The sequence below is a fragment of the Pogonomyrmex barbatus genome, unplaced genomic scaffold (assembly GCF_055798465.1).
Source record: "Pogonomyrmex barbatus isolate J1 unplaced genomic scaffold, ASM5579846v1 scaffold4, whole genome shotgun sequence".
Lineage (NCBI taxonomy): Eukaryota > Metazoa > Arthropoda > Insecta > Hymenoptera > Formicidae > Pogonomyrmex > Pogonomyrmex barbatus.
Window position 1 is genome coordinate 3,233,627 of NW_028297138.1, and position 24,028 is coordinate 3,257,654.

At 39.9% G+C, this 24,028-nt stretch overlaps 2 protein-coding genes across 3 annotated transcripts in view; both read left to right on the forward strand.

Annotated features, from left to right (window-relative positions):
- Positions 1–24,028, forward strand: part of LOC112552911 (uncharacterized) — a 295,572-nt gene that overhangs the window by 210,800 nt on the left and 60,744 nt on the right. The window lies entirely within an intron of this gene.
- On the forward strand, positions 1,726–7,093 carry LOC148935673 (uncharacterized). 2 transcript variants are annotated; one of them, XM_089081286.1, is made up of 2 exons: positions 1,726–3,949; positions 4,036–7,093. In XM_089081286.1, the coding sequence occupies exon 2, from the start codon at positions 4,422–4,424 to the stop codon at positions 5,823–5,825; it is 1,404 nt and encodes a 467-aa protein (XP_088937412.1). In that variant the 5' UTR covers positions 1,726–3,949; positions 4,036–4,421; the 3' UTR covers positions 5,826–7,093. Both variants share the same exon structure in this region, with proteins under 2 accessions (XP_088937412.1, XP_088937413.1).

Consider the following 24,028-nt stretch of genomic DNA (forward strand, 5'->3'; position numbering starts at 1 on the left):
GTGTGAAATTTTTTTTATTCACATGTTTTTTTCTTATACACTAAAAACTAAAGCTAACAGCTCGCAATCGACGAGTTGACGTCCTATCGAAGATATCGCAATCGTGTATCGCGTTCGGCACTTCCTCGGGATCTGTTACAACAGACGCAATGTTGGAGAATCGCGTATACTTGGTATCGATCGTATCGACGAATCTGACGAGTCGATCGAACGTCACATCGATACATTCGTTCAGAGCAAACATTCGACGTAACGTCGATTCGATTATCGTTACGCGTACGTTCAAAGATTCAAGACGTACGAGTGTAACGTCGTTCATCAGACAAATTCTGACGGTTAACGGTCCGACGCTTATAAAATTGTCTTTGTAATCGTTTAGCAGCAATTTATAGATATTCCATCGCTGCTCGTAGAGTCCCTTCCACGTTTCGAGAGACAGTATCAATTCCTGTCCCAGATGATCTCCCAGAGCGATCTCCACGTAGCTCGGTGGACCAACGTTGATTCCAATTTCCAAATATTTGTAACCCGTGGCCGTCAGAGTGTAACGTCTGCTCAATAAGCGCACCGCTCGACGCTCCACCGAAATACTGTGGAAATTAAAAATATAATATTGCACAATATTGGAAAAAAGAGAAAAAATAAAAAAATGCAGTTGAAACTTACGCGTTACATTCCTTCTTTTGTTTTTCGCCATTGTACGGTGCGCTGCTTCCTTTGGCGGAATACATTGCGTGTTGTTCGAATGATGGAGGAGCGGAGTACCTTTTTTATCGTGCAGATCGTTCGATGGAGGAGGACTATCGCGTAAATTTTTGACATGGCAAACCGTTAACCCCTCCCCCCCTTTTTTTCTAGGAATTTCATTGTTGCAATCAAACATGTAGCGACATGTTCGCAAAGGAGCGCGATGACAAATGTTCAAATTTTTTTTTCTAGGAAGAGCCCGCGAAAAGATAGCTCTTCGTAGAAATCGACATACGTGTCGCGGCGTGTTAAGAGAAGCGCCGATACTCTGATTACTATAAACAAATCAGAGAGACTTATGATGGCTTTTTTCGTGGAAATCGGCGTACGTGTCGCGGCGTGTCAAGAGAAGCGCGGATACTCCGGCTGCTATAAACAAATTGGGGAGACCTATGATGATGCTCCGACAAAGGGACAAAGAAATTGTCGATGATATATAATGCGTCATGGGGTGTGCAGGATCACAGTAGATGGAAGTCTAATGTGTGTGAAAAAAATAGTTGACGGTGAAAATGGATAATATGTTAAATATAGAAAATATGTTTAATATGGATGAGGAAGACTTTGTGAATATAGTGGACGAAGTGTTTCAAAATGAAGAAGAAATAGAGATTGACAATATTGACATTGATATTGAAGACAAAGAGCACGCATTGTCTGACGATAGCAATTACGTAAGTGATCAAAGTGATGACCTTACGGATTATGCAGAAAAAATTGTTACCCGTTCGGAACTCCTTGCGTTGAATAATAATAAAAAGTATTGTTCAATACAATTTTATTATTCAACGGGTGATGTACTAACTCTGTGTGCCGAATGCATGGTTCGTCTGGACACGGACATTGGATATTGTATGCCGTTAGGAAGCACGAGATAGACACTCTCAATGCGCTAAACAGCCATTTTCACGACTGGTTCGTGGTCGGGCCCCGCCGTGACGCACACCCTCCCTTCTTATTCGGGAGTTCGAGCCATGCTTGATGCAATCTCTCCTGTCGTGCTCCAGGAGGATTATTTGTATATTTGCCAATGGCGTTGGAGGGTGTCGCCGCTGCAGTCCGACCTGCATCCATCGAGTGAGAGATCAACATCGCTCTGGAGTACCGGTCGTGGGGATTCGAAAGAATACATGTATATATGTATATTATAATATATATTATAATATATATATACATGTATATATGTATATTATAATACATGTATATATGTATATTATAATATATATTATAATATATATATACATGTATATATGTATATTATAATATATATATATATGTATCATTGTATTGTTGACGTGTTATTCTAAACACGTTATTTGCGATAAATATCATCACATGCCTCGGTAGTCGAAAAGATAAGATGCCTGCCCGGTAAGCAGGAGATCCAGGTTCGATTCCTGGCTGAGGTGGTATTTTTTCGCAAAATAATTACGAGTTTTCACGACTGGTTCGTGGTCGGGCCCCGCTGTGACGCACACCCTCCCTTAATATTTTGCTCCAATTGTCAACAGTCCGTCTGTATGATAATGCCATGCAACATGTGCTCAATTTGCACAAATTGAAAAAAGACAATATTTTGAACGAGGCATATGCAAGTAGAAGAGTGTGATGTGATATAAAAGAATATGGAAAGGTCATTGGAAGAATTAACAAGTTCTCCGTTATGGGAATTAACAAGTTCTCAATCTCTCTCATCTACCAGCAAACGTGGCGGTGTATTTTATAAAGAGACACTATACCTCAACTCCCCATTTTCCGATTCCTCGTCCAAGAGTTAAGGGACGCTACAATTCGACTCTCTGCTTCTCCGCTCCTTCTAAGAGAGCGGAAATAATTCTGGAAGCGTGCACATATTATCATTATAGAGGACACGCATACAATATATTATTACCTCTCTGGCGGCAAAAAGTAGCAGAGATAATTCCAAGAAGCGAGAATAATCATATATGGTTGTTCTGTTCCCATCAATCTCCGGACATGTCGGAAATACAACGCTTTATATACTGGCTTCGAGTTAAAGCAGCTATAGAGAAAAGAAAAAAAGAAAGTAAAAAAATGTAAAATTGTTTTGATGAGACAGCATAACAATTTAAAAGAATCAAGATTTTGCAATATGGAACACCTAGAACGAGTGGAACGCGAGCTACTGGAGCAGTGCAGCCAAGTCGCTACCTTGGTGGAATGTTTCGCGTGGTTGCAACGATGTGAGGAGTGCATCGAACAACTCGAGGAACTTAGCCGTGTTGTTTAACCGTCCTCACCGTTGCAAATAGACAATTTGCGGTGGCGAGGATCGCGCGACTCGCGAGTGCAAAAGTACAACTAGAAAGACGTTTCGTGCACGTTGGTGGTGAGTACGCGAGTAGAGACACTGGATCTCGTTTGGCGAGAAATCGATACGGCATTTGAAAGCCGTATATCAACAGGTGCGGTGATCAATGTGGACTATATCAAGCCGCGACAATTTTTAGAAGACGCTGGTAGTGTAGTGCTCGAGCGAATGCGAGATATTGTACAAAGACACGATAGTGTGAAAGTGAACACTGCATTTAACGGCGAGTTTGTGACGGGCGATAAACGCGCGAACAAAAGTATAAACACTAAAAATAGTGAACTCTTTCGAGTGTCAAATTTGGACGAGTGGTACGAGCAATACGTCGAACTCACGTTGGCGTCGCTCGAAGAATTCCAAGAACGCGACAGTGGATGGGCGTTGTCGCGAATTCTAAATTTGACTGTAAACGTGAATAAATAATCCAATGCACGCGGGATGTTACATCGAATTACCGCGGGAAATTATGTTAAAGCGAGCGGTGATCAATGTACGATCCAAGGACAATGCGTGTTTCGCGTGGTCGGTGGTCGCGGCTCTGCATCCGGCTGAAAGGAATACAAATCGGGAATTGTCGTACCCGCATTATACGGTGTTAAATTTGCAAGACATTACGTTTCCGATGACGTTGAACCAAATTAAGAAGTTCGAACATCTCAACGACATCTCAATCAACGTCTATGGTATCAAGGAAAAGGAGATTCTCCCGATACGGCTGACATCAAGGAAGATGGAGAAGCACGCAAATCTATTGTACATGCAGGATCCACGCGACGACAACGCGGGGCACTTTGCGTACATCCAAGATCTGTCCCGTCTTGTGAGCTCGCAACTGAATAAATACGGACATAAGAAATACTTTTGCGACCGGTATGTATTTTAACAAATTTTATTATTTCTCTTATAAAATTCTCTTATAAAATTGTTTATTAAAAAATCATATTTTCCGTTTGCAGATGTCTACATTACTTCAGTTCGTCTGAAAGATTGCAATCACATACAACGGACTGCGAAAAGATGAACGATTGCGCCATCCGACTGCCGAGCGAGGACGACAAGTGGCTCGAATTCAAGAACCACACGAAAGGAACGACTTCCATTCATCGTTTACGCGGACTTGGAGTGCGTACTACGGCGAACTGAACCGGCAGAGAGGGAAGACGCATCGTACACCTACCAGCAGCACGAGGTATTTAGCATCGGATACTACGTGCGATGCTCGTACGACGACGCGTTATCGGTATATCCATTTCGTCGCGACGAAAACTGCGTTGCGTGGTTCATTCGGCAACTCGAAGATTTGGCGCATCAAGTAAAAATTCTGTTATTCGCGAATGTCCCCATGGAAACGTTGTCGAGAGAGCAGTGGGAGGCATATCGTAGCGCGACGCGTTGTCACATTTGCGAGAAATCATTTGCGTCGGACGACACGCGGGTACGCGATCATTGCCATCTTACCGGTCGTTACCGTGGTCCCGCGCACTCAAATTGTAATCTAAATTATAAAGATTCATATTGCATTCCCATAGTATTTCACAACTTATCCGGTTATGACACGCACTTTATCATCACGGAAATAGCTACGGCGTTCGAAGGCAGAATCGACGTGCTACCGATAACAAAAGAAAAATATATTTCGTTTACAAAACACGTTAAAGATACCACCGAGAGATCAGATTTACGAAATTGCGTACGCTTGCGGTTCATAGATTCGTACAAGTTTTTAAATACCAGCCTTGATAAATTGGCATCTTTTCTAACGAAAGAAAAATTAAAAATTTTACGTTCCGAATTTTCCACGATCTCAAACGAAAATTTTGATTTGTTGACGCGCAAAGGTATCTTTCCGTACGAATACGTGGATCGCGCGGACAAGCTGCAAGACACGCACCTACCATCGCGCGAATCGTTCTATAGCTCGTTGACCGGTGACACGATGTCGGAGAACGATTACGCGCACGCCGCGAACGTCTGGCAGCGATTCTCCATCCGAACGCTCGGCGAATACAGCGATCTATATCTCAAGACCGATGTCTTGTTATTGGCCAACGTTTTCGAAAATTTCCGCGAAAGTTGCGTCGCGAGTTATGGACTCGATCACGCGCATTCCTACACATTGCCAGGTTTCACGTGGGACGCCATGTTGAAACATACGCGCGTAAAATTTGAGTTGCTCACCGACATCGATATGGTTATGTTTATCGAACGCGGTATACGCGGCGGTCTCAGTCAATGTTCCGGCAGATACGCGCAGGCCAATAACAAGTACATGCGTTCGTACGACCCGTCGAAACTGTCATCATACCTTATGTACTTTGACGTAAATAATCTGAACGGATGGGCGATGTGTCAACCGCTGCCCTATGCCGAATTTCGATGGATGAAAGACATTGAGAACTTTGACGCGAGCGCGATCGCTCCGGATTCGTCTACGGATTATATTCTCGAGGTCGATCTCGAGTATCCGCATCATTTGCACGATCGACACACTGATCTTTCTGTCCGACGCGCGATAAACCACTCGGCACGCACCACCCGGCAGGATAAACTTCTCGCGTTATACGATAAGAAGCGGTATGTCATCCATTATCGCAACCTGCAGCAATGTACGCGCCATAGTCTTCGTATCGCAAAGATATATCGCGTACTACAATTTGCTCAATCCGCCTGGCTCCGCGATTACATCGAACTCAATACACACTTTAGAACGTACGCGAAAAACGATTTCGAAAAAAATTTGTACTAATTAATGAACAATGCGGTATTCGGTAAAACAATGGAAAATGTGCGCAATCACGTTGACGTTAAACTTTTGACCAAATGGGACGGACGGTATGGCGCAGAAGCAATGATCGCGAAACCAAATTTCCACAGCCGCAGCGTCTTTGCGGAAAACTTAATCGCCGTCGAATTGCGTAAACTCGAGGTAAAATTCAACAAGCCGATTTACGTGGGTATGTGTATACTCGACATATCGAAAATCTGCTTGTACAAATTTCATAAAGAATACATGTCACCGCTGTATCGCGAGAAATGTAAGATCATGTACACCGGACAGTCTCGTATACCACATCGAGTGCGATGATGTGTACGAGACGATGAAACATGATATCGCTAGATTCGATACGAGCGATTATCCATCGGACAACGCGTACGGGATGCCTCTCGCGAATAAAAAAGTATCCGGTCTAATGAAGGATGAGAATAATGGTGCGATAATGACGGAATTCATCGGATTTCACTCAGAGCGAAGATGTACGCGGTGAGGGTGGACGGCAGAAAAGATATTAAAAAGGCGAAAGGTGTAAAAACTAACGTCGTAACGCGAACAATAACGTTCGACGATTATACGCGGTGTTTGAATGAAGAGATCGAAATGACTCGTCGCCAGTCGTGTATAAGATCCAAGCTACACCAAGTATATACGGTGTCCGAGTCGAAAATCCGTACAGTTCGTACGACGACAATACATCGACAATACAACGATACATCGTACCGGATTCGACAGAGACGTTACCGTGGGGACATTGGCGGATTCCATTGTAATATATACATTGTAATATATACATGTTTATACAATGTACATATATTTTTATATTTTTTATATAGTTTATATGTATGCATATATGCACGTATGTATGTACGTACCTATGTATCATATGTATGTATGTATGAACGTATGTATTCTTGTAATTTTATACGATACTGTTTTATACGATACTGTTTTATATATAGTATAGATGTATGTATTTTTTGTAGTTTTTATATGTAGTTTTTACAATAAAATTTAATTGTTCAAATTTATTTTATATATAATTTATAATAGCAACCAAGATCCTGCTTGCTGAGGAATTAGCTTTAATTCTCTCTTCGATTTATTTAATATATACTCGGCTTAATACATATATTGTTTATAATACATGCAGTTTTACATGTGTTCTCGTAAGTTACATACATGTATAGTTTAAAAAATGTAATGGCAGAAAAAAATAATAAAAACTCTTTGTATACATGTATACAGTGTATATTTATTTTTTTAATACATTATAAAAATAAGAAAAATGAATTAAATCACACTGCTTTTGTTTATCCATGAGTTATGCGATCTATCGAATCCCAGCCACTTGACGTAAACCTTGTCTCCCTTCCTGCGTAGTATTTTCTCGAGATACACGTCCGGATGAGTCGCGCGATGCAATTCGTGTTCGTAGAACGCGCCCGCGACCGATTTTCCGCGATAGTCCTCGAGCAGATAAGTTACGGGATTAGTACGCTGCACTTTAACGATCTTAAATACCTCGGTTGTCCAATTTGGCGTGTAAACTTTTTCGAAAATTGTCTTGTACTTGCTCACGCATACCGATTCGCCTTTGAATTTTGCTAGACCTGCGATCTTTATCGCGCTGTATACCGTATCCAAGAGTCTTTTGGCGATCGCGGGAGTTACGTCAACGGGTCGCATGCCGATAGTGCGATGCTTGCGCGCATTGTAATCTGACACGAGACGCGGTAGCGCGTCGACCCACTTGTAAGTGCCGTTGAGCGTAAACATCTTCCACATGTCGTTCTTAAGCGTGCGATTGAATCGCTCGATGATCGATGCCTTCAACATCGTATACGTGGAATAATGATTAACGTTGTGTTTTTTCAAGAGTTTTTGCACATCGGCATTGTAAAATTCCTTTTCCATATCCGTTTGCAAGTTTCTCGAGCATCTTCCGCTCTCTCGAATTATCTTAGCGATAACGTTACCCGTCTCGCTTCTGACCTTGCTCTTGAGCGATACGGCCCAGGCATACTTGCTCAACGCATCGATGACGATGAGTATGTAGTGACGACCTCTGTTGAAACTCGAGTACGGACGCATCTCGATGATATCAGCCTGCCACAGATCGTCGTATCCCCGAATTATGACACGTCTTCGTGGAAAATTTCTCTTCGCCGGAGCGTGCAATTCCTCAACGAGTCGTCGCCTCCCGGAGCTAACATTTTTTTCACGTCCATCGGATCGCATGTTTCAACGATGTTTAATAGTAAATAAGATATATAATTTAAAATTGTTTTCTTCCTCACTGACATTAATCGACTGGCTCGTTTCGTCGATACGCGATTAATTTATAATAATGCCGGCTTCGCGAAGTTCCTCGATGATCGACAGCATCTCATTGTCGTGAGCGTTGTTATCAGCTCGGTGCGAAGCGTTGAGCAATCGGAGTCGATCCACCAGTTCGTTGGGATCGTCCCAATGTACGTAATCGATCTTGTTGTCGTTTAACTTCATGGCGGTTGATATATTGCTCACGCCTGCGCCCTTTTTACGCCCGCTACTTCCATACGTATATACGAGCGGAGCGATGATGTTAATATACTTGGATCCCCTATTGCCTTTGATGGGATTATGGGCGCTGTGATCACGTCTATGAGCATTTGTTGTTAACAATATACTTTTATACGTTTGTTTGTCATCCTCGGTAAAAACCGCGTCATCGGGAAGTCTCTTGAAGATCAATTCGTAAAATCCTGATGTACCATTGTATCTCACATTGTCTATGATTATGGAGTCATTTTTGTCAACGTCAAATTTCTTGTCACCAAGCATCGCACCACTGTTTTTATCGAAATAAACACCGTATACGCGATCAAATGTATCGTTTTTTTCCATTATCATCGAGGAGAGGGCTTACGTACTTTTGCCCTAATGGTCCCAGCTGATTATGCAACGCCTCTCGACCTTGTTGCGTTTGCAGACTCTGTTTGATAGTTGTTTCGAATGACGGTTCACTGGCGTCTTTTGTTTCGAAAACATCTTCCTTTTGCAGGAACAGCGGTGGTTCTTTCGGTGGGTCTTTCGATGGTTGTATCGGTGTAGACTCGAACACGAGTGAATCTGACGCGGCTTTCAATTCTTTCGTTGTACGTTGTTTTTTAGATTGTGGCGTTAATTTCAATCATCCAACATCCGTCCAATATGAATCCTTGTCAGTAGTAGTAATATCATTATCGTTGTCGTCATCGCTGTCTTCACGTTTTTGTTTTTTCTTAATACCGAGATCCTTTACTTCTTTTTCAATCGATTGAGATTCCTCGGTTTTTTCAACAATCTGTTTTAGAGGTTCGACGATGGGCTTGAAGCGTTTCTCCAACGCTGTATCTTCAGCTATTTTACCAGTTTTTAAAGCGCGATATTTTTTGCGAATCGAATCGCTCGTTTTCGCAATCTGTTTCGCTATTTTCTCGCGATCTTTGGTGTTATCCATGTTGCCTGCTCCACGTATCGACATCGATTAACCACGTTACGGTACCGCGAACGTATTAAATTCCTTTCTGTATCGCCCATTGATAAGCGGACTGTCCTTATCTATCACTAGAAATCCATACTCGCGCTGCCAACAATCGCGGCATAACGCACAGAATTCATCGTATGATATGTCGGTATTTACGTTATCGTTGTAAACATGTTTCAAGTAGGTACCATCCTGTTTGAACAGAATCAGCAGGTTCGCATTGTCGCATCAGATGTTTAGGTATCCTCGCGTACGTCTGACAGAAATAGAAGCAATCGACGTTCCAGTGGCGGCCCATCGAAAAATATTCTCTCATAGCATCTTGCTTATCGCACGCAACGTCGTCGAAGACACTAGATCGAATTGGGACGTGCCTCGCTCGATGGAATGACGTCACTATTGTTGGAGAACGTAAAGTAGCCGATTTCTTCTATCGATGTCAACAAAGTTTCGAGATATCAATATTTCAGTTGTTGCAATGATTTCGAGTATACGTACACATTCTCGAAACATACACCGTGCGGACGCTCGAGCAAGCTTATGAGAACGTTGGTTTTACCACAATTCGACGGCCCGTAAATGATGGCGCGTATAGTACTCGGTAACATTGCACCGTGCTTGCGCTCCGTCGCGATGTCTCCTATCATTCGCGCTCTCTCGTCACAGTTCGCGACGCGTATCATCAGCGGCTGCCGTACAAATTTCATGTTCGCACTGCGTTATCTAGGCTTCGATCGAACGCCTATTTATAGGCGCGCGAAACCACGAATCGCTCAGTAGCAAAAATGTATCTCGCGCTGTCGCATCCCTCCGATATTCGGGATTTGAGCGCTGAGCAGTTGCAATATATACCGAAGGTCGTATTGTTACGCGTGTGCGGTAATTATATCGATCACGTGTGGGACAAGCTTCCGGAGTATATAAAGGCGGATTTGGAGGTTCAAACCTATCGTCGCTGCGACGAGCATTATAATCAATCGTGGGATCGAGGTCATATAGACGGTCCTGCACCGAAGATAAAGGATTGTGGCCTATGCCAGCAACAGCGTCAAACGAAGGCTACATTGCAGGTCTGCTCAATCGAGCGATAAACGCGCTTTCTTTCAAACTACATATCCCCGGCTATCAGTTTTGCGGTCCGGGTACTCGGCTGAAAAAACGACCAGAGGTGAAACGGGCATGAATCCACTGGACGCGGCGTGCCGTGAACACGACATTGCGTATTCTCAGAGCAACGATCTCACCGACAGACACGCGGCGGACAAGGTACTCGCCGATAAAGCCTTAGGACGCGTCATCGCGAGAGATTCGGCTCTGAGCGAGAAAGCTGCAGCTGCAGCCGTTTGGGCAGCGATGAAAGCCAAGACCAAGATCGGCATGGGTATGAAGGCGAAGAAAAAAGCCGGCAAAAAAAAGAAACGAATACTTCCAACGGCGAAACGAGGTGGTGTGTTACCGATTTTACCAATTTTGGGCAGTCTCGGGTCCTTAATCGGCGGAGCGGCCAGCGTGGCGAAAGCGGTAAACGACAGGAAAGTCGCGCAACGTCAACTCGAGGAACTGCAACGTCGTGCGATGGAAACGCGCGGACAAGGACTGTATCTCGCTCCGTACAAATACGGACGAGAACTGTATCTCGCTCCGTACAAACGCGGACGAGGAGTAACAGCGAAAAAAGAAAAAAAACGCCAAAGAGACGATAAAAATACCTACGGGTGTAACCACCAACGTACAACTGGATCAGCTGGCGAAGCGTATGCGCGTACCGTACTTTAGAGGAATTTTTATGCGTGACGCATTACCGATTAGCGGCGCGCGTCGAAAAGAGAGCGGTATCGTAAATCTGGACGACACGGTAAGTCCCGGCATTCATTGGGTAGCGTACGCAAAGAGAAACAATTGCGTTGTGTACTTTGACAGTTTCGGTAATCTTCGACCGTCCAAGGAACTAATATGATATTTCGGAGACGATGCTACGATAGAGTACAATCGAACGTCCTATCAGACATACGATCAGAGCGTCTGTGGACAGATGTGCTTGTGGTTTCTTCTCCAAAACGGCCGACGCGCGTAAATTTATAAAGTCCGACAAAATGTCGCGACGTCTCAGTATTCGTCGAACGCTTTTTCCATCATGTCGCTGATGCTTACGCTGAGCGGGAAGAGCAGCGTTCTCGTGACAAATTATTCTCCAGCCATAGATTTGAGCGACGATGACTACGAGCTTGATCTAACAATTTTGGAGACTTATCACACGATACCAAATGTAAACGCTTCGAACAATACATTTTATTTTGGCAAAGTCGATGCAGAAATTCCCGAGGGATCGTATGAACTGCATGCCATAAATGAATTTTTGAAATGTGAGATTTTACGGAAACGTCCGCGACGCGACGCGCCCGAGGATAACGCTGGTGACACCGCGCGCGGCGATGACGAGATTGGAGAATACCCGATAGTGCTCCGCGCAAATTACAACACGATGAGGTGTGAGATTAAATGCGCCTACAGAATAAACTTTAACAAGTCTCATAACATTGGATCGCTGCTGGGTTTCTCGAGGCGTATACTGCAACCGCGAAGATGGCACGAATCGGACGTGTCGATCAACATAATGAACGTAAACATTATCTGTGTAGAGTGCAACGTGACCGCGGGCGCATACAGCAACGACAAAAGTATGCACACGATACACGAATTTTCACCGAGCGTGCCGCCAGGATATAAGATATCGGAAAGGCCGATGCAGATCATTTACCTGCCAGTCATCGTATGGAGCATTACGGAGCTAACGATACGCATTGTTGACCAGAACGGACGATTGCTCGATTTCAGAGGAGAAGAGATCACCGTCAGATTGCACGTACGACGGCGACAGCGATAACGCGAGCGTGACATTTGAGATGCTCGTATTGAACGAAGCGAAGCATACGCAGAGATAACGCATCTTTTACAAAGAAAACATCGATCGACAATATTCGCTCATCCGGCTGCGTCAAGAAGAAGAAGAAACTTAACGCGTCGAACGTTAAATTTTTACAAGCTTTAGGATTCGCTGTGCGCAACTTGTGAAATGACTGCTATCCTAAACATCGAAGACGAGCCAATCTTTGACAATCACATCGTCAAGATTGAGACTCATGCGTACAACCCGTTCGCCAATACGACGTTTGGGTACAGCGATGAGATAAGAATACCTATACAGCAACAAGATCTGCACACATTGCCGTACGAAAGCTTTCTATATATCGAGGGAAAACGAACGAAGAACAGAGTTGTCGAGGGATCTGATGTGGTGTTGGGAAATAATTTTGTCGCGTTCCTGTTCGATGAGATTCGATACGAGCTTGATGGTGTGGAGATTGATCGTAACAGAAACGTGGGCGTAACCAGCACGCTCAAACATTACGTAACGACATCATCCGACAGAAGCGTGATTCTGAGGAATGCCGGTTGGGATGCGCATACTAGCGCGGATGGATATTTTAACTTTTGCGTACCTCTCTACGCACTGTTGGGATTTTGCGAGGATTACAGACGCGTGATAATCAACGCTCGTCACGAGTTGATCTTGATACGATCTCGTAACGACAACAATTGCCTGATGGGAAATTCGGCGTTGGATCCCGTGATCGACTTATTCAAGATACAATGGCGAATGCCGCACGTGTTATTGAGCGAGATAAAAAAAAACTATCGATGCTGCGCATTTTGGAGAGCGGACGATACTTGAGCATGGCTTTTCGCTCGTGGGATCTGTACGAGTTTCCGCTGTTACAGCGTACAACCAAACATTCGTGGGCCATCAAGACCGCTACTCAGCTCGAGAAACCGCGATACGTCATCTTTGCTCTGCAAACAGGTCGCAAAGATGTTATGGCTGAGGACACGAGCCGATTCGACGACTGCAATTTAACCAACATGAAACTCTATCTGAACTCGGAATGTTATCCGTATGACGATATGCATCTTGATTTCGACAAAAACAGATGGTCGTGTTGTATGAAACATACGCGCGTTTCTGCAAGAGTTACTACGGATACGAGTATCTCGAGCCGAGTCTCACCGTCACGTCTTTTCTACATAACGGTCCATTCGTAATCATTGATTGTTCTCGACAAAACGAATCGGTCAAGAGCGCAACCGTGAGATTGGAATTTGAGACTAAGGAGAACGTACCGATGAATACTACCGCGTACTGTCTCATTATACACGATCGTGTGGTTCACTACAATCCGTTGACCAATGTTGTACGCAAGAGCATCGCTGGCACATGAGAGAGAGAGAGAGAGAGAGAGAGAGAGAGAGAGAGAGAGAGAGAGAGAGAGAGAGAGAGAGACAATAAAATCTACGATACATCGAAATCGACCGCAGTCTCGAAAAATTGCTCGTCATGGTCGTGCCAACGTTCGTAGACCTGCAAAGTTTTTTCGTTGGGGGACAGTTTGTTGTAAAGGAGTTTGCCGCTCTCAGAAAACAGACCGTTCTCTCTCACTATGTTTTTGCAGCCCTATATCATGGCATTTCCTCACAAGTGCCGACAAGTCTCGCGCACGCTGGGTGATACGTCATCACCATAGACTGCGATGGGACGACGGAACGATTCCATACAGCAAAGCTAAGAGTTTGATTACAAAGGCTGTGCATGAAACGGAAGAAGACGACGACGACAACGACGACGATGACAGCAATGCTGTCGTATATGTCAAGGGACATGAATAACGACAATGGCTGTGGAATTTGCTTCTGGACGATGAGCGCGTGTACATCGAGACTCTGGATGCTGATTACGAAGACGTAGATTCTCTAAACAATCTAGACGCTGATAATACTATGCGATGCGGATATCACTATACTAATTGCACATTACAAAATGTATTCAAATTATTTAATTGGTGGTCAGATAACCATGAATAAAATAAATATGATATACGAATTATGTTTTTTTATTCTTTTTCCCCGCCATCCAAAACACAAATTGTTAAAACGTAAGCGAGGTCTCGATAAAAAAATCATTACGGATACGAAAAAAGTCTGGAGGAAGGGAGAGAACCGCAACGGAAGAGATAATACGAGAGAGATATTTATTTTTTTACTCGGCGGCGGCGGTAGCGGCCCCAATAAAAGAGAATATACATAAAGCAAATTCATGCATACATTACTAAGAAGACATATATACCAACACATTACATACATGAAAAATGAAACAGGAAGCAAAAGATAAGTCCACATTAAACAAAGACAATGAAATACCTTTCCCATCTAAACAAAAGGCGTTATAAGATAAGAGTAACATAGAGCGTAAGCTAAGGGCCAAGAGCCTTGTCGAAAAAATCATTCAGAATCATTCTGTTCTTCGTACGAGACGGACTCATTCTACCGTATCAAACCAATAAATAAAAATGCAAAAGGAAGAAAAAGAAGTAGAAAATTATAAAAAACAAATAAAAGATCCAGAATTTGATTGTGCTGTAAGTAACTAAAAAAATTAATTAATAAATAAATATAATAAACATAATAATAAATTTATTTTCTTTTAAGACACAGAAACAACAAAATCAAAAAATAAACTATACCAAAATGTTGGGAGATCCGGAATTAAGATGCATCACAGGCCCAGACAAATTCAATAAACTACGACAATACTATAATTATATATTTTATGAAACCATACCACCTAAAAGAAAAATATGTGGAGACTGCTTTAATCCAACCGAAATAGGCGCAGAAAATTTTAAAAGATTACCCCTTCCAAATTGGCATAGCCACGCGATTATTAACGATGATAATATAGATGAGAAAATACAATGTGTAAAATGCCATAAAAAACTTCTAAAATTAAGAAAACTATTAGATTGCGAAAAATGTATTAGAAATTATATACTAAAAAAAACCAATAACGGAAGAAATGTACTTGTTTAACATATAATATATAAAATAAAATAAATATTCAATAATACAATAATCACTCAATAAAATAAACAAAAAAAAAACAAAACAAACAAACAAACAAAACAAACAAAAAAACGAACAAACAAACTAAAAAACAAACAAACAAATAAAAAAACAAACAAACAAACAAAAAAAAGGAAAAAAGTGGAACATATTTTGTATTACTGACAACAAATAATAAATAAATAATCATAAACAAAAAAAAAGAAAACAAAATAATAACAAATATATAAATACAATAATAATAAGAAAAATAGTAATCTCTGTATAGAAATAAGCTAATTTTGTATCAGATTAATTAATATTATTCGTAATATTATACGTCGAAGCCTGGTACCGACAAGAATTCAATCAATAAATCAATAAATCAATATTTTATCATATTACGCGCATTCCTTCATTTAAAATTATAAGATGTAGATAGCCGGGACACCTCCCCCCTTAAGTCATACGTAGTAACATAAAGTACTACATATGACTTAAGGGGAGAGGTATCCCGGCTATCTACATCTTATAATTTTAAATGAAGGAATGCGCGTAATATGATAAAATATTGATTTATTGATTTATTGATTGAATTCTTGTCGGTACCAGGCTTCGATTGTTACCAACGAAGATTCAGATGACACCTCTGAGAAAGAACCTTCCCTCTCTTAATTATGGGTTTGAAAGAAGGAAGTGGTGAGAAACTCGCGCGGGGATTCTGATCATTTCCACCTATAAATATGCGTGCGGAAAAAGCGGCAGCGGCTTTTTCTTTGGTACTAACTAGGCGGTGACATTAGTTTGTGACGCGTGATCAACCTTAGGGTTAAATTTTTTAATTTATAATTAATTTCTGTAATACTTCTCTTAGGAGAATTTAAAAGTCTTCTCGACTAAATAAAGGTAATTTTAAATTAAAATAATTGGGAAAACTGAAATCTTAAATTCTTCTTAATTAAAATCAAGATCATAATTCTAAATCCAAAACCGGTCGCTAACAATAGCGTAGCGTATCATTTAGTCGCAACCAATGGTGTTGCGACTGAATAATTTGAATTTAGAATCTTAATAATAAATAATTATTTTTAAACGTATTCATGCCCAAAAGAGGAGGGCGCAAAGTTCAAATTAAAAGATTAAGATTTCAGTTTAAATCAAACGATAATTTTAAATAAGAATCCCCTCTCATTGTTCCTAAAACTTAAAAATTTAGAAAGACAAACTAAAATTAAAATAACTAAGCAAATTCCTAAATATAAATTAAGAAAAATTGATTTCAATGTAAATTATCCAAATTATAATCAAATTAATAAGAAGGATCCTCGATACAAAATTTATAAAATTCGTTTCCTATTTGAGGTTAATTAATTCACAAACCAGTCCAATCCCAGAGTAAAGTACTTAAATGTATTGACCTAAAAACGGACAATCAGGACATAACACCCATAAACACCATAAAATAATTATAAAAAAATAACATTCGCCATAAGAGAGAGATATTTATTTTTTTACTCGACGGCGGTGGCGGCGGGCGCGGCGGCGGCAGCGGCGGCGGCGGTCCGCCCCCCCTCTGACGTCATGTCCACGCGCAATTTTTTATATCATCTTCGCCGTCCATTTTGTTTATATCGCCTTGCTATCTTATCCTATTTGTTTATCTCACCTCGTTTCGTCTTTCTTCACTACCCCGCCCCCCCCCCGTCATGTCCTTCGAGTCGCAATTTTCTATTTATTTATCTATATATTTATCTTCTTGTTTATCTATTTGTTTATATCCCCCTCACCGAATCCTACTATCTTATCTACCCCCCCCCCGCGGCTCAGTTCAAAGGACTGCCGCCTCTGACTTCCCCCTCCCCTCTTCCCCGCGCCGTCCGTTCCCCCCGCACACCCGCACTCCCCTCAACGCTTCTGAGTTAGAATCGATGCTATATTCCTACTTACGTTAAAATATTTAGGGCCATGCCTGGGTTTTACAATATAAATAAATGAACAAAAAAATAATAGAATATTTTAAACAAACAATTATGTAAGTGTAAATGTGTTAAACCTTAAGCACGGTAAGCTCAGAGAGGTAAGTAAGGGGGAGGAGAGCAAGGGGGAACTATCGATATTTAAGTGATGATGGATAGGTCATATTAATCCATGCGACTTACTACTGCAATGATTATAAAGAAATGTCGTTACAGGTTGATCGGCTAGAAGCAAGCGGGAGTCGGGATCAGCGGCCAATGATTCTCTGCGGGGTGCTCCAGAAGAAACAAGGGGCGCACAAAAAAAAACACTCCCGTTTAGAAATAAATAACTATTTAAAGAAATTACAAGTTTATTTTAATTCACGTCTCGATATTAGTACTTGAATAAGATTCGATATTAATAATGAATTTGCGATTATTTCGGCGAGAACCGACAAAGCTAAACCGAGAGTAAAAGCGAATGCGAACGAACGCGCAGGTACACGAATGTCCGAAAAACAAAAAGATTTAAGATTGCTCGTGAAAAAAAGAATTAATGGATCAGAGCGCGTGAAGTCGGTCAAAGAGCAAATGTAAAGTGCGAAATGCGTTTCCTCCGGGGAGGATCTTGGAAAAAGTCGCGAGGTGGGGCTTCGGTTCAGAAATTAAGAATATCTCGCGGGTCTTTAACGAATAGGAATTAGCGAGTCATTAGGGATGTGGAGGGAATTAGCCTATCATAGTTCAGAATTTTGGAAAAAGAGTCTGATTGGTACAGGGAGGATTTTTAGGGATGATAGTTAGGTAGTGGGCCTGAGCCTTTATCAACATATGGCATTATCTAAATATTTGTGACCAAATGGGTAGTCGGCGGATTAAATAACCAACGCCACGAAGGCGGCTATTCGAGTACGGAGCCTGCCATGAGGGAAAACAGATACCTATTCTGATTTATGATTTTCCGTCGTCGCCAGTGCACTAAGGGTTTCTTTGCGTTCGGCATATGGCTCAAGTGTTATTTTAGCTTAGTTGCAATTCAATTGGATTTTATAGTTTATTTGTTAGTTCGAAAAGCGAGCCTTCAACGGTCTGAGGTTTACGTGTTCGGCAGAAGACTGGCGTCCACGGAGCTAGAGCTCGTAAAAATTATCTTAGTTTACAGAATGATTTTTTTATGCTGTATCGGAGCTCATTTGCTGAAAAGAGAGAAGAATTCGCTGGATGTAATACTAATTTAACCAGTGAAGTCCGTCGGACGTAGCACTAATTTAAATGATATGTATCTAACACAAGTAATAGTAGCTTTTATGATAATTATTTACATTAGAGGACACAACTTCGATGACCTTGACTTTGATATATGTTATAGAGGGTACTGATCAATTTTTCCTTATAACTTAATTGGCGGTATCGTATAGTTTTTGAGATATACTTATATAAATGTTAATAAATTATTACATTAAGAGACATAGTTCCGATAATCTTGATCCGGACATATATTGTCAACATACTCGACACTCTCCTGAGATCCAATAATCAAAAGGTTTTAACCAATAGTTATTGTTTATTAAAAAGTTATATACCAAAAGAATTTGAAAAATATGTTAATTTTTATCAGTGTATCAACATATAGATTTGAATTGAATTTTGTGCAGAAAGTTGTAAACCCATCTAGAACCTCGCTTCACATTGAAATGCTTGGAAACAGTATGAATTAAAAATATGAATTAAAAGGAGTAGTATGAATTAAAAAGAGTAAGCAGATATGAAAATAATGTATGAAAAAATTAAAAAATTGTTATATAATTGTTATATATGCTTTACTTGTCATTCATAATGACCTGTTATATAATTTTATAAAATTATAATAACTAAAGAGTCTAATAAATGAGTGAGAATAAGTACGAAATTATTTTCTTATTATAATCTTATTGTATATATTCCGATTCTTAGAAATGGAAAATTTATATTTCAGATAATTAATTATAAATTGAACAAGTTGCGCATATTTTTGCTTATATCAAACAAAAAGGAGAGAGAAAGAAGAAATAATATAATTTGATTATTTCAATTATCGTTCAATAAATGTCTTATCGAATTTGTAAGTAATTACTCAAAACTGTGAATTTCTTAAAAATTTTCGAAACATATATTATACATTTATACCGAGAAAATAATTTCATAGACATTCTTATTTATTACACAATTATAATTTTTATACATAAAATTATACAATTATATATAACGATTTTCGTTTCTCTTCATGCATTGTTAATGTCTGTTTATTCTTTTTAATTCTTTCGCTATACGTTAGCAATAATGAACGATAATCAAAAGACTCTGGATCATCGCACGGCGCATACTGTGCGAAAAAGTACGATAATATTTCTATTTCCTTCTCATACGCATCGCGAGCGCGAGAGAGTACAATGATATTCCTATTCTCTCACGGCGTTTTTGTACGAAAGAGTAGGATGATATTTCTATTCTCTTCGGACAACCAAACGTGCCAAGCATTGAGCGCACATGTACGTGCCTCGCTTGTGTGTGTATGCGCGCGCGCGCGCACGTGTGTGTGTGTGTGTGTGTGTGTGTGTGTGTGTGTGTGTGTGTGTGTGTGTGTGTGTATGTGTATACGCCTCGTATCGATCCTATATTATAGTGGTCGATTTCGAGAAATAAATTTATCGGAAATAAATTTGATATGCGACAGTAAAAAAGAGAATAAATTATGTAATAAATTGTGTATGTAATAATACAATAAAATATAGTCCTTTTCGCAAATATATGTCTGTTGCACGTTTTGTTAACTATTTCAATCATGTATACGATAAAATATCAGAATCAAAACGATGACCAACGAAGTTCTACGTTGATAGAATGCAATGTATGAGACTTTCTGTGCGAAAAGCTGGAGTTTGATCCCCAGCCTCTTTCCGTTAAGAGATATGCTATTTGCTCATATCTTCTTCTTTTATCTTTCTTACAACATAAAATATACGACTAATGTCTGACAAATTTAATTAGAATAAAAAATTTTTAATAACATTTTATTTGCAAAATAAAAACGCTGTTATGGCGCTGTATATTTGTAAATTTTTATCATGGTACGAGTGTATCTTTAAAAATATGAACAATTTATATATCATTGGACATTACGAATATGTAAAATATATATATTTATAATATTTATATATATAAATAATATACAAATATTACATTATATATTTATGTTTACATTATACATTATATATTTTATGTCGTAAGAAAGATAAAAAAAAGGAGGTATGAAACAGATAGTATAATCTTCTAGCGGAGAATGGCTAGGGATCGAACCCGAGCTTTTCGCATGACAAATCTCATACGTTGCCATTCTATCAACATAGATCGACTTCATCGATTACCCTTTCTGATATTTCTATTGTATACATGATTGAAATAGTTAACAAAACGTTCGACAGATATATTTGCGAAAATTTCTTTTCTAAGTTACAATTTGTACAGACAGAATGAGAATGAAGGACTCTGATTGGTCCATTCTTTCATGCCTTACACATTATGCAAGGGAGAAACATGATGTCTTATTTCGACGAATATAAAAGTTTTGCAGCTTTGCATGTACAAAATGATATAGTTCCGCACTTCGGATTACTTTAAAAAACAATACTGAGCTTGTAAAATTACAATCCAAAGCCTAACAAAAAAGATCTAAGCATCAACAGTATGCGTATAATTATTTCTCATTTTGACATCGTCCGTCTTTCTTTTCGTGTCTCATCCTTGTCTTTCATCAGAATCAGATTGCAACGCCGTGATTTTATGGTAGATTTAAACTAATCCGAAGTGCGGAACTGTATCATTTTGTACATACAAAGCTGCAAAACTTTTATATTCGTCGAAATAAAACATCGTGTTTCTCCCTTGCATAACGTGTAAGGCATGAAAGAATGGACCAATCAGAGTCTTTCATTCTCATTCTGTCGAAGTGAGAAATGATTATATGCATACTGTTGATGCATAGATCTTTTTGTTAGGCTTCGGATTGTAATTTTACAAGCTCAGTATTGTTCTTTAAAGTAATTCAAAGTGCGGGATTACATCATTTTGTCCATACGAGACTGTAAAACTTATATATATATATATTTAAAATAAAAACACAAATTATATGTTGACTGTTTTTATTGAAAGTACTGACGGGATTATCAACACATTACAGCCGGTCTTTGAATTGGCTTTACAGATTACAAAATCCTTTTGTGCAATTGAAACATAGCACAAAAAAAGTGCGGGATAGTCGATTTCGATAAAAAATTAAATTTACTTTATTCTAACAAGCAAGCTTATTGAACGTTTTATCAATCCCATAGATCGTTTGTCTTTATCTTTCCTCTGCAATGCCATCAATTACAAGATCTGTCAACTACAATTACTGCTTTATTTATCATTTTATATCTGCGTCAAGCATATATATACGCGTAAAATCATATACAATTTGTTCAAAATCTCAAACTTTTTTCTAAGCTTTCAATCATAAATCCAAAAATATAGTATTGTTTATTCATCTAGTCCGAAGTGCGGAATGTACTCATTTTATATATATGAGCTGTAGAATTTTTGTATTAAGGAAACAAAGATCTGATGTAACAGCTGTACGAGCTAAAATTACGTAAATTTTTTAATTTTTTTCTTATTTATTTGTTAAATCGATTGTCCCGCATATTCTTTTGTGCGTTTAATTGCCTGAAAGGATTTTGCAATCTGTCAAGCCAATAAAAAGTTCTTTGGTGCACTGTAATGTCGATAATTCCCATCACTTTAAGATCCCCTTAATAAAGTTCCGTTGCTTTGTAGAAAAGTGTTGTTATTCCGCGCACGACTCCTCTGCAAAACATGACTTACGATTCGAGACCGCCGCGAGCGTGACATTTTGGGGTTCGTCCGGGATAGTAACAATCCATCGTTCCGATCGTTCTTGATATGGCGGAGAGTCGGGCGCTGGCGGCTCATAGAAAGTATGACAGCGAGCAGAATCCGTGAATTCCGATAATGCAACGGGGAGGCGGATGACTAGAAAGAGGACTTGTGTGCGGACGAAGCAATTGGAGACGACAGTTTGGACAGTTCTCAAACTCACATTGGAAGAGCTTCGTCTCATGAGAGCAGAGCGCGCTACGCTGTTGCAACAAAGATCGGAGCTTCCCGAACTCGTTTGCTCCCGGACCTTCTCGGTCAACAGGGAGAGTCAGGACAGCGTTCGGGAGAACAACGCTACGCATCAGGTCAATCTAACCTTAATTCTAATTTTCTGTAAATAGTCTCGGTATTAAATTAAAGCCAGGTATCTTTGACGGAAGTGTCCTGTTGCGAAAATTTTTGACGCAGTTTAATTTAATCGCGCATGCGAATAATTGAGGGAATGCGGAGAAAGTTGTTACATTAATCGTGTCTTAGGAAGGCGCGTGCAGTTTTAGAGGAAGGTACGGAATTGGAAAATTCGCAATTCGATGATTTGATTTCGCGATTAGAATTGTGCTTTGGAGAAAAATTTTTGGCACAAACATATTATACAATTCATAAATCGAAAACAAAATTTCGGGAAGGATTTAGTTCCTCTTGGCTCGGATTTAGAAATGTTTATTTTGTTTTGCTTATCCGGAGTGTTCGCCCGGTTTATAGAATAAAATTGCATGTTTATTGTTGCGCTTTCAAACGGAAATATAAAACAAATTTTACAGTTGGAAGAGCTCACATCTTTAAGGGCTGCCATTGAAAGGGCAATGGCGATAAAAGTCATAAAAGATAACAGTTTTGAAAAAAAAGATAATTATAATTTTTCGAAAAATTGCAATTTTTCTAATTTTAACTGGAGAACTGATTTTGGAAATGTACAGAACGAAACATTTGAAAATCGAAAGATGAGAGATTCTAATCATAGAAAATCTGAAAATTAAAAAAAAAAGAGGAAATTTCCCAAGAGGAAATTTTCCCAAAATGTAAATGTAGGAGAATATTGGCGATGCGGAAAACAAGGACATTTCCTTTCCAACCCTTTCTGAGACGTAGAAGAGAAATTAAGATTCGTCGAGCTTTCTGGAGCGGGTTCGACGCGTGAGGGGAAAGCCCCGAGTAGTATTAGACATTTAAGAAAGGGGTACGCGAGGGGAGAATGTTTTGTTTTTCGCGGATTTCTAAATAAAGAAGATTGTTTATTTAAGCTAGATACATATACAAGCTTTGATATAACACTAATAGTAACTTTGTAGGAGTTAAGGGAAAGCATCTTCCAATAGGGAGGAATAATTTGAGATATCCCATAGGGGAAAAAATCCTGATTAGGTTCAAAGTTTTAGCAAAGATAGAGATTGGCAGGTTTTTGTTAGAAATTCCTGTGCATGTGACGGAGATTGCCGAGGATTGCCTGGATGCAGATTTTTTCTTGCGCATTGGAATGCAGGTAGCTTTAGAATCTTTTCTTCAGAGAGATCAGAAAGAAAGCTCTTGTCGTCGGATAATGCATGTTGAGAAGGAAGTATTATTGAAACTGAGAGAATTCTTCAAAAATAACTCCCGTGAGTTGGATGAGGGGTAGAAGGCAGTTTTTTCTGATTTCCTTCAAGAACTCCAGGATGTATTTTCCGAGCAAATTGTTGCTGAAAAGTGCGAAATTCTCCAACGTAAAATTAAGTTGCAGGATTCTCGTCCGATCAAGCGAGTGAGTCCCAGTTATGCACAGAATAAATCGGACACAGCAGGTTGAATGGATCGGATACAAA

Coding starts and splice junctions, on each gene's coding strand:
- LOC148935673 (XM_089081286.1), top strand. CDS start 4,422: ATGGAAACGTTGTCGAGAGAGCAGTGGGAGGCATATCGTAGCGCGACG.